The 16,358-nt window shown below is 44.4% G+C and overlaps 2 protein-coding genes across 2 annotated transcripts in view; both read right to left on the bottom strand.

The window, feature by feature from the left end:
- Positions 1–16,358, bottom strand: part of CMTR2 (cap methyltransferase 2) — a 203,924-nt gene that overhangs the window by 95,444 nt on the left and 92,122 nt on the right. The gene's annotated exons all lie outside the window — the stretch shown is intronic.
- Positions 3,800–13,749, bottom strand: LOC308475184 (high-affinity choline transporter 1-like; the record flags this gene model as incomplete). Its single annotated transcript, XM_081002173.1, has 8 exons — positions 3,800–4,506; positions 6,885–7,102; positions 7,370–7,523; positions 8,335–8,478; positions 9,010–9,158; positions 9,806–9,961; positions 10,906–11,019; positions 13,575–13,749. The coding sequence occupies 8 exons, from the start codon at positions 13,747–13,749 to the stop codon at positions 4,000–4,002; spliced, it is 1,617 nt and encodes a 538-aa protein (XP_080858299.1). The 3' UTR covers positions 3,800–3,999.

Consider the following 16,358-nt stretch of genomic DNA (forward strand, 5'->3'; position numbering starts at 1 on the left):
GACCGTAAAGAAGGCTGATCGCCGAAGAATTGATGCTTTTGAATTATGGTGCTGGAGGAGACTCTTGAGAGTCCCATGGACTGCAAGAAGATCAAACCTATCTATTCTTAAGGAAATCAGCCCCGAGTGCTCACTGGAAGGACAGATCCTGAAGCTGAGGCTCCAATACTTTGGCCACCTCATGAGAAGAGAAGACTCCCTGGAAAAGACCCTGATGTTGGGAAAGATGGAGGGCACAACGAGAAGGGGATGACAGAAGACGAGATGGTTGGACTATTTCTGGGTTAGCAGAGTCTGTAACCTGAAGTGTCTGTAACCTGAAGCGTCTGTAACCTGAAGCGTCTGTAACCTGAGGTACCACTGTACTTCTTCATGCAGCGCATAGTTAAACTATGGAGCTCGCTTCCATGGGATGCAGTGATGGTCACCACATTGGATGGATTAAAAAGAGGATTGGACAAATTCATGGTGGACAAGGCCATCCATGGCTACCGGCCATGACGGCTATGTTCTACCTCTACTTTCAGAGGCATAAATGCGTCTGAATAGCAGTTGCTAGAAACTGCAGGAGGGGAGATGGTTCATGCGCTGAGGTCCTGCTTGTGAGCTTCCCACAGGCAACTGGTCAGCCACTGTGAGAACAGGATGCTGGACTGGGGTGGGCCATTGGCCTGATCCAGCTGCCTCTGCTACCATGCACCTCCTAACACATTGCCCCCAAGGGAATGTGATGCTCAAGTTTCAACAGACAAAATGTTGCCCATCTCTGCTGTGAAATCTGAACTTAGATTGCTGATTAAGAGCCATAGTTTTCAAAGGGCCCTTTCCTTTGCATGTCTGCCTTTGGAAACAGAGATCCATCTTTCAAGATCGCTCTGAGTGCAGTTTTCCTGCAGTCTCTTGTGGTTTTTCAAGTTCCTATAAAGAGTGGGACCTAAAGTCATTAATAATGGAACAAAAAGGCATTTACAAAAAGGCTTAGCAGGAGCTGCAACACTCCTTATCTGCCATATGTTGCATTAGGGTTTTCAGAAATTTTGCACAAAGGTTACAATTCTGTTTCTTTTCGTCTCTCTTCAAATGGTGTGGTGGGTTTTGGCAATTTTAGGATGCTTTAGGTTAGAAGTATCTACCTGCGGGAGATTTGAAATCAAACCTAACAATGCTATTTAGTATGCGAAAGGGTTACGGATCACAGAGTTCTAAATTGTTAGAGAAGGTTCAGTGGTGTTGCCTCTCCTCTCCTCCTGAGAGGAAGTAAGGCTCATTTCCTCTTCCATCTCTCTCTCTCTCTCTCTCTCTCTCTCTCTCTCTCTCTCTCTCTCTCTCTCTTTCTTGCTGCAAGTGACAGAGGCAGACATGCCTAGGGTTGCTATACATCTGCATCTTTGCAGACATTACTGGGATTTCAAAGGCAAGTCAATTGAAAAATAACATTTTTTGTCATTTTTGTTAAAAAAAAAGCTCAACAACATTGGTTTTTTTCTTTAAAAAAAGTTGAACAATTTCAGTAGTTGCCTCAACATTCTTTGATGTATTTTTTCCACTAAGAACATTTACCTGCATTTTCTTATTACTGATAAGAACAATGCACAACTGTAAGTAAAGTATATTTTAAACTTACTTCATTGTGTAGTCTGTTTCTCGGCAGGAGGGGTAAAGGGAGCCAGTTGCCTGAAGTAGTTGGAATGCATTAAAAGAAGGTTTAAAAGCATCTTCTTATGTTTCACTAAACCTGCCTAACAGTGGGATTTAAAGTACGCTACTGGGGCTCTTTATGCGCAATACCTACATTTGTTAAAACAGGCACCAGCCATTTTTCTTTTGTTTGCTAACCCACATATGTGGGTGTGTAGAGGATTAGATATAACTGATCTATCCTCTTCCCTATACCCAGCATATTATTTACCTTAAGGGAATCCCTTTCCGTGTTAACTTGTTTTCTGAAGAGCCTCTTGCATTTCAGCAAAAGATTGTTGGGAACATTTTAGGGTATACAGTTAGTTAACTACAGACTTATAACACTGATATACACTGCCTAGCTTCCAGGCTCATTTGAAGCTTGAGTTAATGTAGACACTGAAGTAAAGCATGAGGGGATGAGAGAGGCTGGTCAAACCATAGGGCAGGCTTCCTCAACCTTGGGCCTTCAGATGTTTTGAGACTACAATTCCCATCATCCCTGACCCCTGGTCCTGCTAGCTAGGGATCATGGGAGTTGTAGGCCAAAAAACATCTGGAGGGCCGAAGCTGAGGAAGCCTGCCACAGGGCTTTAAAAGTAGACCGTGAAAATAATTTCTTATATTTGCTTTCAGAGTCTTCAGATCCAACAGATTTTTCAGATGGACAAGCCTCCACAACTTGTGAACGGAAATATGTACCTTCTGAAATTAACATTGCAAAATTTTAATTTCAGTGGGTACAGAATGATGGCTGACTGTTGCATGTTGGGGGCTTATTAGTCACTTTACACAAGTGCCTCAGAGTAGCTTACAAATAACAGTTAAATACACGGCAAAATATATGAAAGACAACATAATTAGAGGTGCAATATGAGGTGATCAAGCCATCAAAGCAGGTCTTGTTTTAGATCATGCGTTTTATTAATACAAAAAGAAAATCAAGTTTTTGAAGGAAGATCCATCAAGTCCAGTATCTGGAAATTACAAACAGAAGGCACTGAGACAACTGATCTCTCTTATTATTTGTGCTGAGCAACTGCTATTTAGAAACTGGAGTCACTTTCACACCATTCATTTAAATATGGCTTCCTGCAAAGAATCCTGGGAGCTGTAGTTTGTTAAGGGTGCTGAGAGTTGTTAAGAGATTCCTGTTCCTTTTCTCAGAGCTACAAATCTCAGAGTTCCCTGTGAAGAGGCATTGAATGTTAAGCCACTCTGGGAATTGTAGCTTTGTGGAGCTCCTCCTGCTCTCCCTCCTTGGGAATCTTTAAAATGTCAACCCTTCAGGCAACACCTTCAAATAGAGGACCATCCTCTGTAAATTAGGACACATGCTCCATTCCTACCGTTGATGGTACTGTTGATAAAGGATGCATTTCAGAATTGGAATTCCAACACCCCCCCCCCCATTACACAGAGGGCTACAAATTTGGCAAAAGTAACCAATCAATTAAGACACTCTATACAACTAAATGATATAATAATAATAATAATAATAATAATAATAATAATAATAATAATTTATTTATGTCCCGCCCTCCCCAGCCGAAGCTGGGCTCAGAGCGGCTAACAGCAATAAAAGTAACACAGCATTCTAAAATCAGTATTCTAAAATCAATTCAAAGTCAAATGGCAACCACTGGGCCAGAGTTCTACGAGGATCAGCAAAGGAGAGGGTCAGACTGTGCCTTGCAGAAGATGTCAAGTCCCGCAGGGCCCTAGTCTCTTGTGGCAGAGCGTTCCACCAGATCAGGGCCACAGCCAAAAAAGCCCTGGCTCTGGTTGAGGCCAGCCTAACCTCTCTGTGGCTTGGGACCTCTAAAATGTTTTTATTTGAAGACTGTAAAGTCCTCCGTGGGACATACCAGGAGAGGCGGTCCTGTAGGTACGAGGGTCCTAGGCTGTATAGGGCTTTAAAGGTTAAAACCAGCACCTTAAACCTGATCCTGTACTCCACCGGGAGCCAGCGCAGCTGGTATAGCACCGGGTGAATGTGATCCCGCGGCAAGGACCCCGTAAGGAGTCTCGCCGCAGCATTCTGCACCCACTGAATTTCTGTAGCTGCAGCACCAATTAAAGGGCTTCAAAGGCTTCATGTTTTTCAGAAAGACCCAGACATTGGATTAACGGGACTAGGAAAAGAGAAAGGTGTTGGAGGTTGTGCCACAATGGGAGAGGGCCCTTTGCTGTGACTATGGACTTCAATAACAACAACAACAATAAATCACAACATGGAAGATGACCTCATTCAAAGAGCTAAGGATCCTTCAAGAAGCATCATGGGTAAAATACCAATGCAATTTGTCTCCCCTTTGCTCAAAACTCTGTTCTGGCGCAGGCATCTCTTTTACGCCTCTGGGGTAAGGAAATGACCACCCTATCAGCTCGCACGATCTTACAGACGTCCCATCTGCGGGGAAGGACGTTGGCCTTAAATAGAAAGGCGGACAGATGCGAGACAGAGATGATGGTCAGCAAAGATACCAGCATGGTGAACAGCTTAAATGGGAACAGCTGGACATAGGCCCCGTCAACCAGAGAGCATCCTGGGTAATGGATGACCGGGGGGATGTTCAGGGCGGGCTCCCCCGCCAAGAGGCGCAGGAGAAGGCCCAAGAAGAACCCGGCGGCGGAGCCGTAAGTGTTGGTGTTGCGAATGAAGAGGACGCAGCAGAGCTGGGGGAAGAGGAGAGCGTAGACGAGTTCTCCACTCAGGAACCAGAGGTCATAAATGGAATGGGCATAAAAAGCTAGACCTGCGGACATCATCCCAAAGATCACCATGGACATTCTCATCGCCCATAGCACTTCTTCCTCCGACGCCTGGAAATAAAGAAATAGGTGTTTTATTATTTGTTTAGGTGCTATTACATTTCTATGCCGCTGTGGAGGTAACGCTCCGCTTGTGCTGAGGCACACCTTGCACCTGGCAGGCAACAGCGTGCCCAGGAGCCTTGCGCCCACGCTCCCTGAACTTGTGCCTCTTGGCTAGCAAACAGGGGGTTTCCCCTGACCGTTTGTCTTCTTAAAGATTTGGTCACTCGACATAACGCTTGGCTGGAGCATGACCAGGGACGCAGTTGTAATCAAGTACAGTGCTACCTCAGGTTAAGTACTTACCGTATTTTTTGCACCATAACACTCACTTTTTTCCTCCTAGAAAGTAAGGGTGCGTGTTATGGAGGGAATGCCTACGGGTGGCATGCCTACGGATTTTCCTCCTCTAAAAACTACGTGCGTGTTATTGTCGGGTGCGTGTTATAGAGCGAAAAATACAGTAATTCGTTCCGGAGGTCCGTACTTAACCTGAAACTGTTCTTAACCTGAAGCACCACTTTAGCTAATGGGGCCTCCTGCTGCCGTCGTGCTGCCGGAGCATGATTTTTGTTCTCATCCTGAAGCAAAGTTCTTAATCTGAAGCACTATTTCTGGGTTAGCGGAGTCTGTAACCTGAAGTGTATGTAACCTGAGGTACCACTGTATCGGGGAACATTTTAGGGAAACACCTGCTAACACGTGTATTTGATAACGCTGGAAATGTGCTTAGATGGAAATACGTCATGTTCAGAGTGGTTTCACTACTGATTCCAATTGTTGACTTCTGCTAGTAAAAAGAGGCTCTGCGAAGCTTGCTCTTCAGCTTGCTCACACACAGCTCCCTGTATCCAACCTCCTGCCATCCTCCGTTATTCTTACAGCCGCCTTTCCTCCAACGAATTCAAGGTGGTGTGCATGATTCTCCTCTCCATTTTACCCATACAACAACCCTTTGAGGTAGGCTGGGGGCCGAGACGTGGCGACTGGCCCACCCAGGGAGCTTCATAGCTGAGTTCAGGTGGGCTGCTAGGGCCTAAACACAATTACACTAAGCTGGGTAACTTTTATCAATATCACTTATTATTACAGTGGTACCTCGAGTTACAAACGCCTCAGCTTACAAACACTTCAGGTTACAAACTCCGCTAACCTGGAAGAGTTACCTCGAGTTGAGAACTTTGCGAATGGAAATCGTGTGCCGGCGGCACAGTGGCAGCAAGAGGCTTCATTAGCGAAAGCACGCCTCTCGTTAAGAACAGTTTCAGGTTAAGAACGGACCTCCGGTAACAAATTAAGTTCGTAACTAGAGGTACCACTGTATTATTATTTAAATTGTCTTTCTGCGATTTGGGGTGGCTTTGAACCCTGTTGTTACTGGTTCCTGGAAATTCCCGGAAACCCCTTAAATTAAGAATTTTATTTCGTTTTAAAAGAAAGGTCTCTGCGATATTCTTTCTGGTAAAGTCAACTGCTTACCGCAAACCCCAAGAGCCGTTTTAGCTAATGAGATAATGAGATGAGGAGCCTTGCAATATATTTTACGAAATGTTACAAATCTATTTCCTATGATCATTCTGAGTGGCGTAATTCTGTGTAACTACTGGCTTCCTCTCTTTAAATTTTATTATGTTCCAGTGCATATTTCTGTTGTGGCCTTTCAAGTTTCTCTCTTCTTATAGAGAGAACCTAGATTTGGCCTAGCATTTAACATTCAGTTTCTTTCGTTTTTTTAATACAAATATCATGGGGTGAGGGGAGGGACAATTGACAGCATCAGAACAGACATGGAGAAAGGATTTAACCTTTTCCTCCCCAGGTGCAGGAAAATCATGCTTCTGTTTTGCATTGGGAGGAAATTCCTGCTTAATTTTCTTTAATTTTATTTCATAAAAATGTATGCACTGCTTGATTGTATATATATAAAAAAACACCCTCAAAGCAATTTATGAAAGGAATAAAACAATAAAACTATTCGTAAAAACAGTAGCAAGCAACAATTAAATCAGCGTAGAGATTTTAAACAAAGTGTAAGGTAGTCTCTATGTGAGTATATTGTATTCAATTATGGGGTATCAGAGTTTTTAGGGGCTAACCAGGTTGGGATAGTTGGGATAGCAGGCTTGTTGGTTTTTGAATGTCTGATGTAGATTTTTTCAATTTTGTTGTTCTGTATAGGACAATGACAATAAAGATTATCGAATCGTAAAATCCATGATAAACTAAAAACAGATTAAAATACAAATCAACATTCTACATATCTGGGTGGGCTTGTCAAAACAAAACAAATTTTTTAGCAGGCACCAAAAATAATATAGTGAAGACACTTGTGTCCCCCACAGACCTCCCTCCACCTGCTGGTGTCGATATTATTTGCAACAACTCACATTTTTCCTGAAGACTTTCCTGTATATGTTGTGAGCAAACAAGGTACCAGCCGAGAGCAAGGCAGAATCGCCCGAAGACATCACGGCAGCAGCCAGGGCGCCCAAGCCACCAAGGGCGACATACGTTGGGCACAGATGGTAGAGAACCAGTGGGAGAATAAGGGCAGACTCTCCTCTGTCGTTGGGACTGGGGAGGCCATAGGCAGTCTGATTCCAGTCTTAGAAAGGAAACAGAGAAGCGTCATGTATGTTAAAAGGTTTAATCATATTTCAGGATGAGGGTTAACGCATGCAAAGGAACAGGAAGTCTTCCCTATCACTTTTTCCAACGGGTAGAGTAGGCTAGGTTAGGAACAGCGTATCGTTGAACGAAATTGGCTGTCCCTAAAATTCATCACACCCAAGGCGGCAACTTCTTTCTCCCCAGAAGAGTCAGGGAGGATTCGCAATCCTCCGGGTGGTGTTATGGAGCATGCTAATCTAACCTGTGGAAGCAGCGACAGCCCCAATGACAACAGAAGGGATGGCCATGATGAAGCACCCCAGTCCAGAAAGGTAGGAGATGAGCCTTCCTTCGTTTGGAGAAGAAGCCGAGAGAACGCGCTGGAAATAGATTTGCCACGGGATACTCCCAAGAACCTGGAAGAGAAGCAGAAGGTTATGAACATATCGGTCAGCCTCCCATCACATACAGGCAGCCCCAAAGTCACTTCAGGCAATGCAATCCAAGTGCTGTTAGGTCTTGTGGCCTTCCGTTCCAACTGAGTCTTGTTCGAGCGACGAAGGGCTCACTCCCAATTTTGCTGTGGTTCCAAGTGGTTTCCCTCTTGCCTTGTTTCTTCCCAAGGGAAAACCCTTAGGAATCTATTCAGCAATAGATCAGAACAAATGGCAATCTCATAACCTCCAACATTCCTGAGGTGAAAGTAGGGACATTTCTGATTCCCCAACAACTGACCCTTCCTGACACCCCCCCCCCCCATTTTTGGGTCTGTTCCCCCTGCAAAGCATTTCCTATCAGAAGAAGGGCAAGTGCTACCACCACTTCACAAACACAAACAACCATCCACCGTCCTGAGGGGGGAAAACCCTTAATCCCGACTTTATTTACAAAAAGAAAACCACAGAAATAAATGTTAGAAAGGGGCAATACTAGCCCGAGGGCCAAATCTTTAATTCCCCCACTCACTGTGGACCAAACTTGAGCAGAGAGCAGGGCAGTTCAAAGTTATCAGCGTAGCCAGTAATGGGGGCATTACAGGAAGCCGCTTGGAAATCCGTTCTCAGATGTGACTCAGATTCAAATTGTGAAGGGGTGTTTTTCCTCTGCAGGCATGGTATACATTTCCCCAGCTCATCCAACACAACTATTTCTACAGTCTGGCCAGAATGAAATAAAACAGCAAGCGCCACCAGCTTGCCCTCCATCTGCCTTGGGAGCAGTTCTTACCAAATATAAGAAGTCATCGAACCACCTTCCAAGATACTGCACTTCCATTTTTCCAATCCAAGATGCTTGGAAGACGTCGTGCGCAGCAGTGTAGGCAATGCTTTTCGTTGCAGGGTTCATGAGGGCGAAGGGGATACAAACCCACTTGTGGTAAAAAGAGAAACATCAGAATTATTTCCCCATCAAGTTCCCTCAAGGACACCAGCCTTGAGCTCTGGTTTGCAAAATATGCTACCCACAAGTTACCCACAAGTGAAAAGAGAAAAGTAAAATAAAATATCTGCTTCTGCTTGCCAAAATCCATTAAACAGAGGACATAGGTGAGTGATGAGTGATAGCTGCTCACCCACAGACAATATTAGATCTTACGAGCAGCTGGTTGCTGATGATTACTATAGAGAACTGGCTCCAATGTGCTTATAGAAGCTCCTGCTCACACCTGAAGCTCCAGCAACACACATATAGAGAGAGCGCTCATTCACTTTGATGGTGCTCAGATTCACTGCAGGCAAAGATTATCCCCAGACTCATAATTTTGTCCTAGCATTTTGTACCCATCACAGCCTCGCAGAGACCGCGACCAAGCCCCATGTGTGTAGAATATGGTTATGGGTTTTTTTAAAAAATCACACCAACATTTCAAGTGAGTAGTAAAATAACAATATTGGGACTTACCAGGCTAACTGTTATAAAGATCAGCTGTATTACATCTGTATATGCAACTGAGTACAGGCCGCCTAATAAAGTATAGATTATAACCGTGCATGCAGAGATAATAATGACTAAAATACCATGGATATCCAAAATGACCTGCATGGTTGCACCTGTGGAAAAAAGGACAATGTTAAGCTATAGCATGAAATTTAATGCGACACCATTTCCCTTACATCGTTATATTAGTGTGTAACACAAGTGACAGAATTGCTCCTTAGGAGATACAAGCATTAACATGAAGAGAGATGTTCTTCTAGACTAGATGTTTCCCCCCCCCCAACCAGATGCCCTCCAGTTGTTACTAGTCTGCAGTTCCAATCATTGGACTGTGATCATTGGCCACACCATCTGGGGCTGATGGCCTTTGAACCCCAAAACATCTGGAGTGCCAGAGGTTGGGAAAGGCTGCTCTAGGCATTATGAACATTCCCAGATGTGGAGTTCAGTTCTGATTATTCCTCAGGGCGGGTATGAAGTAGGGTTGTTGCAGGACATGGCTGAGGAGGGGTTGTGGCCTGGGGAGAGTGCCAAGGGCCAGAGAGAGAGAGATCTAGAGGGCCACATTGGGCTGCCTGGTCTGAGGTTCCTCATCCGACTTAGGGCAAATCACTCCATCTATCTTTCCCCAGCCGTAGACATTTGAATTGCATGAAGTGGAAATGTGGGCTGCACGGACTCATGGGCCGTAATTAAAGGAGTTCCTACTTTACTGAAACAAGCCTTCAGTCCTTAAGACAAGCAAGAGATGTTTAGTTACCTAAGGAAGCAAGAATAGCTGCAAACCAGAATATGTCCCCTATCAACGATGGAATAAACATGAGGCTTGCCATCACATTCCCATATGTTTCTTGGAGTGGATCCATCACTGTCACGTACTTCTTCGATCTCATTGGATTGACAAAGAAGAGCCCACCTGTTAAAAAGCAGTTGTATTGCAATTATTGTCATCTGGGCAGAAGCAATGTTTTTAGATACCCAAAATTTCCCCCAAGGAGCTAAGAGTGGCACACGTGGTTCCTCTTTCCCATTTTTTCCTTAACAACAATCCTGTAGTCTGAGAGAAGGTGACTGGTCTGAAATCACCTAGCAAGTTTCCATAGCTGAGTGGAGGTTTGAACCGGGGTCTCCTCACACCTGGACCAGCACTCTGACCTGGGAATAGTCATCACAGTGACCTTCAGAGATGGCTGGATGGCAAACTGCTGGGTTGCTAGGTCATGTGACTGAGCTGAAAGGAGTTTGAAATAAGGGGTGTCTCCTCCTCTGCCCTGCCTCTGCCACACCCTTGGAGCACCTCTTTTGGGGTATTTTCCTGGCTTGGGCTTCACAGGATCAGAGATGGAGGGTTTGCACTGAAGTATTTATGGCTGGCCCAAGATAGGGAAATTTAGTCCAGATCCAGCCCAAGATCCACCTATCCAGAAATCCCCTCATCCCAGCGGATCTTGTGTTTGGATTACTCCTTGAGAGACTTTTCGTATGTGCGACAAGGGCAATTTGTGAGGAAACAATGTGAACCAAAGTCAAACTTCAGCATTCCCCTTGGACGAGGCTCTCATCATTTCCAGTAATGATTTTTATTGGATGGAATGCAGTGGTACCTTGGGATACAGACGCTTCAGGTTACATACGCTTCAGGTTACAGACTCCGCTAACCCAGAAATAGTACCTCAGGTTAAGAACTTTACCTCAGGATGAGAACAGAAATCACGTGGCAGCAGCGGGAGGCCCCATTAGTTAAAGTGGTACCTCAGGTTAAGAACAGTTTCAGGTTAAGAACGGACCTCCGGAACGAATTAAGTACTTAACCCAAGGTACCACCGTAGTTACATATTTAAGCTTTTTTGAAAACTTTACCAATAAGGAGAGACAGAGCAAATCCTACTGGGGCCTGGACCCACAGGAGTCCTCGTGAAGGCAGGTAGACAATTTCAGCAGTGCCATTGATATATGCTCCTCCAACCCACGTGGCTGAAAGAAAGCAGGAAGAACACACTTAAACTTGGACATTCGCTCAAAATGGACATCCCAGCTAAAAATAAATGCTGGGCTGTGCTGCCTTTAGCTCCAATTCCTATAAGGCCCTGAATAAGGGAAGGACCATGTCTCAGTGATAGAATATTTACATTGCACTTAGGACATCTCAGGTCTCAATCCCTGGCAATGAAAACCTCTTTTGCAATACTTTCTCTTTCAGACTGACGAGAGGTTTTATTTATTGATTGACTTTGGAAAAGAAGTGGCTACATGAGAATATGCATACACAGCACCTTTGGTTGGTTGGACAATATTAGGATCAAAATATTTTAAAATTAAGGAAACTCTTGACACAATTAAGTCATTTAGAAAGATATGGAATATAATGCCAAATAAAAAACAGATTTGATCCACGCTAAATTGACTTTGTGGGGGAATCCCATTTTTAAAATTGGGGAAAGGATGGCATGTATGAAAAAATTGGATGGAAGCGGCATAATGACTTTGGATCAACCGATAGATGAGGAAGACAAATTTTATACGTTAAGTGTTTTAAGTGATAATTATCAATCGTCAGATGCATTCCAATAGCAATATCTGCAGCTACAACGTCTTGTAACAAAGAACAACACACCCATCTCCCCCTCCCCATCTATTTCCCCCCAATCTCAAGAGGTCCATGACAAAAATGTCTCTCGCTACATGTAAACAAACTGCGAAAAAGACTCTTATGAACTGAAAGTGCAGACAAAAGATGTACCATACTTTCCCGTCTATAAGACGCCCCCATGTATAAGATGTCCCCTATTTTGGGGGACTCAGATTTAAGAAAATGGGGGGAGATGGCCCCATGCATAAGACTCCCCCTAATTTTTGACATTATTTTTTAGGGGGGAAAACTAGTCTTATACATGGTAAAATACTGTACTTTCCCCTGTTGGTTTGTTTCGTAGCACAATAAAATCTTTAATAAAAACTAATTAAAAATTTAAAAAACAGTGTTTGCATTGGCGGCTTTTTCAGCCTCAGAGACACCAGATCTTTTTTTTTTTTTTTTAATATGGAACGCTTCACGAATTTGCGTGTCATCCTTGCGCAGGGGCCATGCTAATCTTCTCTGTATCATTCCAATTTTAGTATAAGTGCTGCCGAAGCGAGCACAGACACCAGATCTTTTGAAACAAAAAAACCCGGCAATTACATTTTATAGATATTTGTTATTAATAAATAAGTTTGATATGCAGACTGTAAGAAACAACTGGAAATAAGATATGGATGTTCCTATAGACCAGGTAGACAGTGTGACAGTGTTTTAGTTTCCATAGCAAAGGCACCGATGGATCTTAAACTAAGGCTTACACAACAGAAAATAATATTTAGAATCTATTGGACTCCATTAGTTTTGCATAGAAAAGGACTGTTGAACGCAGCTCCTTGTTGGAGGATAATGCCTCTTGGAAACATGGTGTTCTTACAGTGTCCTATTGCCACTGAGTTTTCGGTGAAAGTTTTGAACTGTGTAAATACAACTGTATGGAAAAACTTAAAATATTCAGAGGGAAATATTCTTTTGAATTATACACTTAATATATGGAAGTTGACAAGTGGACAGACAACAAAAATTGATTCTCTGTGTTCTAAGTATGCCCAAAAGACAGATATTGATGAATTGGAAAAACAAAAATCTGGTCCTCTTTAATCAATGGATTGAAGACATGACAGCACTCACAACATATGAACGGATTGCATTTATAGATGCAGGCTTTGTTTGGATAAATATATTGATTTTTGGAACAAGTGTATACAGAATATAGCAGGTTATTAATCATATAAGATACATATATAAAATTTTGTATAAATGAAAAACTTTAAAATATTGATTAATAAAAAAAACTTTGGAAAGGAAGTGCTTTAAAATTTAAAAAACTGCTATATTAGTCTATATTGCACCTTCTTCTTTCTCCCCCCCCCCCCCACATTATTTTGTATAACTGGAAAAAGAAACTTTGAAATATAAATAAATAAATAAGCTTGGGAAAGAAGTGCTTTAAAATAAATCAGCTGCAAAAAAAATTCTAGACCTAAGACTCAGATGCAGTAGTTCAGTGGTAGAATACTCCCTTTGCATTCAGAAGGTCTCATGCTTCATCTGCAACATCTCCCCGTTAACGCTGGGAAAGACCACGGACATAAAAACGCACACACAAACTAATACCCAAACACAAAAACTCTGACTTCCCCCTTCTGAATTTTGGCATTTTCCCGGGCCACTTAATCACCCAGCCACATTTCTGGACCCTGCCTAGACATCAGGTTAGTTCCTTTTAAAAATTGGCAATCCTGTCTCATGACAAAGCCCATCTATAACATCATGATGCCTCACACCATGAGTCATTAGAATTGTAAGTTGGAATCATATAATCCAACCCCTTGCAATGCAGGAATCTCAACTAAAGCATCCATGACAGATGGCCACCCAACCTCTGCTTAGAAACCTCCAAGGAAGGAGAATCCACAACCTCCTTGGTTTTTGGGAAATTGGTACTTACCGGTAGCGGTGAACAGTCCAAGGCAAAAACCCATTTTCCTGTTTCCCACCATGGCCACTTCACTGGGCTTCCTGCTTTTCAGCTTCTTGGCTTTCCAGGAAGCCCATATTCCAGTTGCTAAAGTAACAACATAAAAGGCAACCAGGGCCACCAAGCCGCTTGTGCTCAAAGCCATCTTCTCCAGCTATCAGGAGATGTGAGTTTCTGGCAGTGGAGCCAAGTTCAAGCAGCAAAACGCCTGTGTCTTGTCAGACGAACCTTCTGCAAGCTCTTCCACTGGCGAACTGTTGCTATCTGAAGGACTAACTTGGGGTGTGCGCAAAGTGGGAGCAGAGCAGTTTATGACGTTGGAGTAGGACCCCGCCTATCTCTCTCTCAACAGACTAAACAATCTCTGCGTGTGTGTCCTTCAATACCAGGAAAAAATGAGAGATTAATGGAACAAACAAAAAATATCCAGCATAGGGATTGTGGATACCAAGTGAGGTCTTGGAGCAATGATTCTTAAAGGGTGTTGCGCATCACACTGGATGGCAAGCGTGGCAGGAAGATTCAAGGACAATCGAAGAAACTTTTAAACATGTCAGCGTACAGCACAGAATACTATCAAGTTCAGAAAAGAGAAATGCTTCTTTGAGTTGATGAGATGTGAGTGTCTCAGAATAGAGCTAACATACCATATTTTCCCGTGTATAAGACGCCCCCATGTATAAGACGTCCCCTCTTTTTAGGGACTCCAAATTGAGAAAATGGGGGGAGATTGCCCAGAGTTGTTGAGCTTTTTTGGGGGGTGCTGAAAACCGCTCACCTGCAGGACCACCACAGCCAATTGCACGCACATCAACAAAGCCACCAATCTTTGGCACGCAAGCAGAAAGCAAGCGCCAATCGCCCTATTGCCACAACAGCCAATAGCCTGCAGAACTTGCCGCACCAGCCAATCACCCGCAAATACGCCGTTGACAATCTCCTGCTTGCGGCAGCCACCAAACGCCCGTCCCACCTCTCCACTACCCATGTATAAGAGGACCCAAAAATTGTAGCATAATTTTAAAATAAAATAACCTCGTCTTATACACGGAAAAATACGGTAAATGAGATTACCTGGCAAAAGCAAGCTCATTGAGTTTGTAGGCATACTTAAGGTACATTTTATGCAAGAGGCTGGTTTGCAATTATATTTTGGGAGTGATTTATGTTCTTGTGCAGCTGCATTGTGCTATACTTTCTGGATGCCCCATTTTAAAGTAGTTGTGTTCTGTGTTAATTGTGGTGGCAAGGTGGCAGCGCTGGGGTGACAGCGGGGGCAAGGAGGGGGCCTGGATCTGTGGGCAGTGGCGGGGAGGGGGGATGTTTTGCTTACAGCAGCAAAACATCCTGGGCCGCCCATTATGCAGAAGGTTCCAGGTTCAGCTCCTGTCTGAAGCCCTGGTGATCCACTGCCAACGATTGTGGGAAATACTGAGATATGGTGATCTAACTTGGTGAAAGGCAGCGTCCTACATCATTCCATTTTAGAGCTCATTTCTCCTCATATACACATTGTTGCAAACCATTTCTCCGATATGATGCATGTTAACGTTACTTTCAACATTATGTTTTGATGCATGCTTTCTAATTTTTGTTGTTGTTTAGTCGTTTAGTCGTGTCCGACTCTTCGTGACCCCATGGACCAGAGCATGCCAGGCACTCCTGTCTTCCATTGCCTCCCGTAGTTTGGTCAAACTCATGTTGGTTGCTTCAAGAACACTATCCAACCATCTCGTCCTCTGTCGTCCCCTTCTCCTTGTGCCCTCCATCTTTCCCAACATCAGGGTCTTTTCCAGGGAGTCTTCTCTTCTCATGAGGTGGCCAAAGTATTGGAGCCTCAGCTTCAGGATCTGTCCTTCCAGTGAGCACTCAGGGCTGATTTCCTTAAGAATGGATAGGTTTGATCTTCTTGCAGTCCATGGGACTCTCAAGAGTCTCCTCCAGCACCATAATTCAAAAGCATCAATTCTTCGGCGATCAGCCTTCTTTCAGCTAGGGAACTGCAATTTGATCTAGTTCACATTTAAATGTGAACTTATGTAATTCACACTTGCCTAATTCACAAAACAAGATGCAAACCAAAACATGCCCATCCTTTGCAGTTAGCACTTTTCCGAATTTTGCAATGCAGTTCTCCAACCAAGGAATGTGTATGTAAATGTATATGCTAGGGCAAAGTGTATATTAGAGAAAACAAAGTACAAAAATGCATTGCAAAAAATGTGTACCGTATTTTTCGTTCTATAGGACGCACCGGTCCATAGGACGCACCTCGTTTTTTGGGGGGGGAAATGAATAAAAAAAATTATCCCCCCCCCCGCGGCTGCCGCCCCAAGCCTCGCGTGCTTCGGGCTGCAGGCTACCGCCCCAAGCCTCGCGCGCTGGGCGGGACCTCCCACCGGGCGCGCGAGGCTTGCAGACACTCGCCCGAAGCACGGGGAGCCCTCCGGAGGGCTCCCCGTGCTTCGGGCGACAGACTGCCGCCCCAAGCCTTGCGCGCTCGGCGGGACCTCCTGCCGGGCGCGCAAGGCTTGCAGACACTCGCCCGAAGCACGGGGAGCCCTCCGGAGGGCTCCCCGTGCTTCGGGCGACAAGCTGCAGCCCCAAGCCTTGCGCGCTCGGCGGGACCTCCTGCCGGGCGCGCAAGGCTTGCAGACACTCGCCCGAAGCAAGGGGAGCCCTCCGGAGGGCTCCCCGTGCTTCGGGCGACAAGCTGCAGCCCCAAGCCTTGCGCGCTGGGCGGGACCTCCTGCC

This window comes from Podarcis pityusensis, assembly GCF_964106645.2.
Source record: "Podarcis pityusensis genome assembly, chromosome: 4".
NCBI classification, from domain to species: Eukaryota; Metazoa; Chordata; class Lepidosauria; order Squamata; family Lacertidae; genus Podarcis; species Podarcis pityusensis.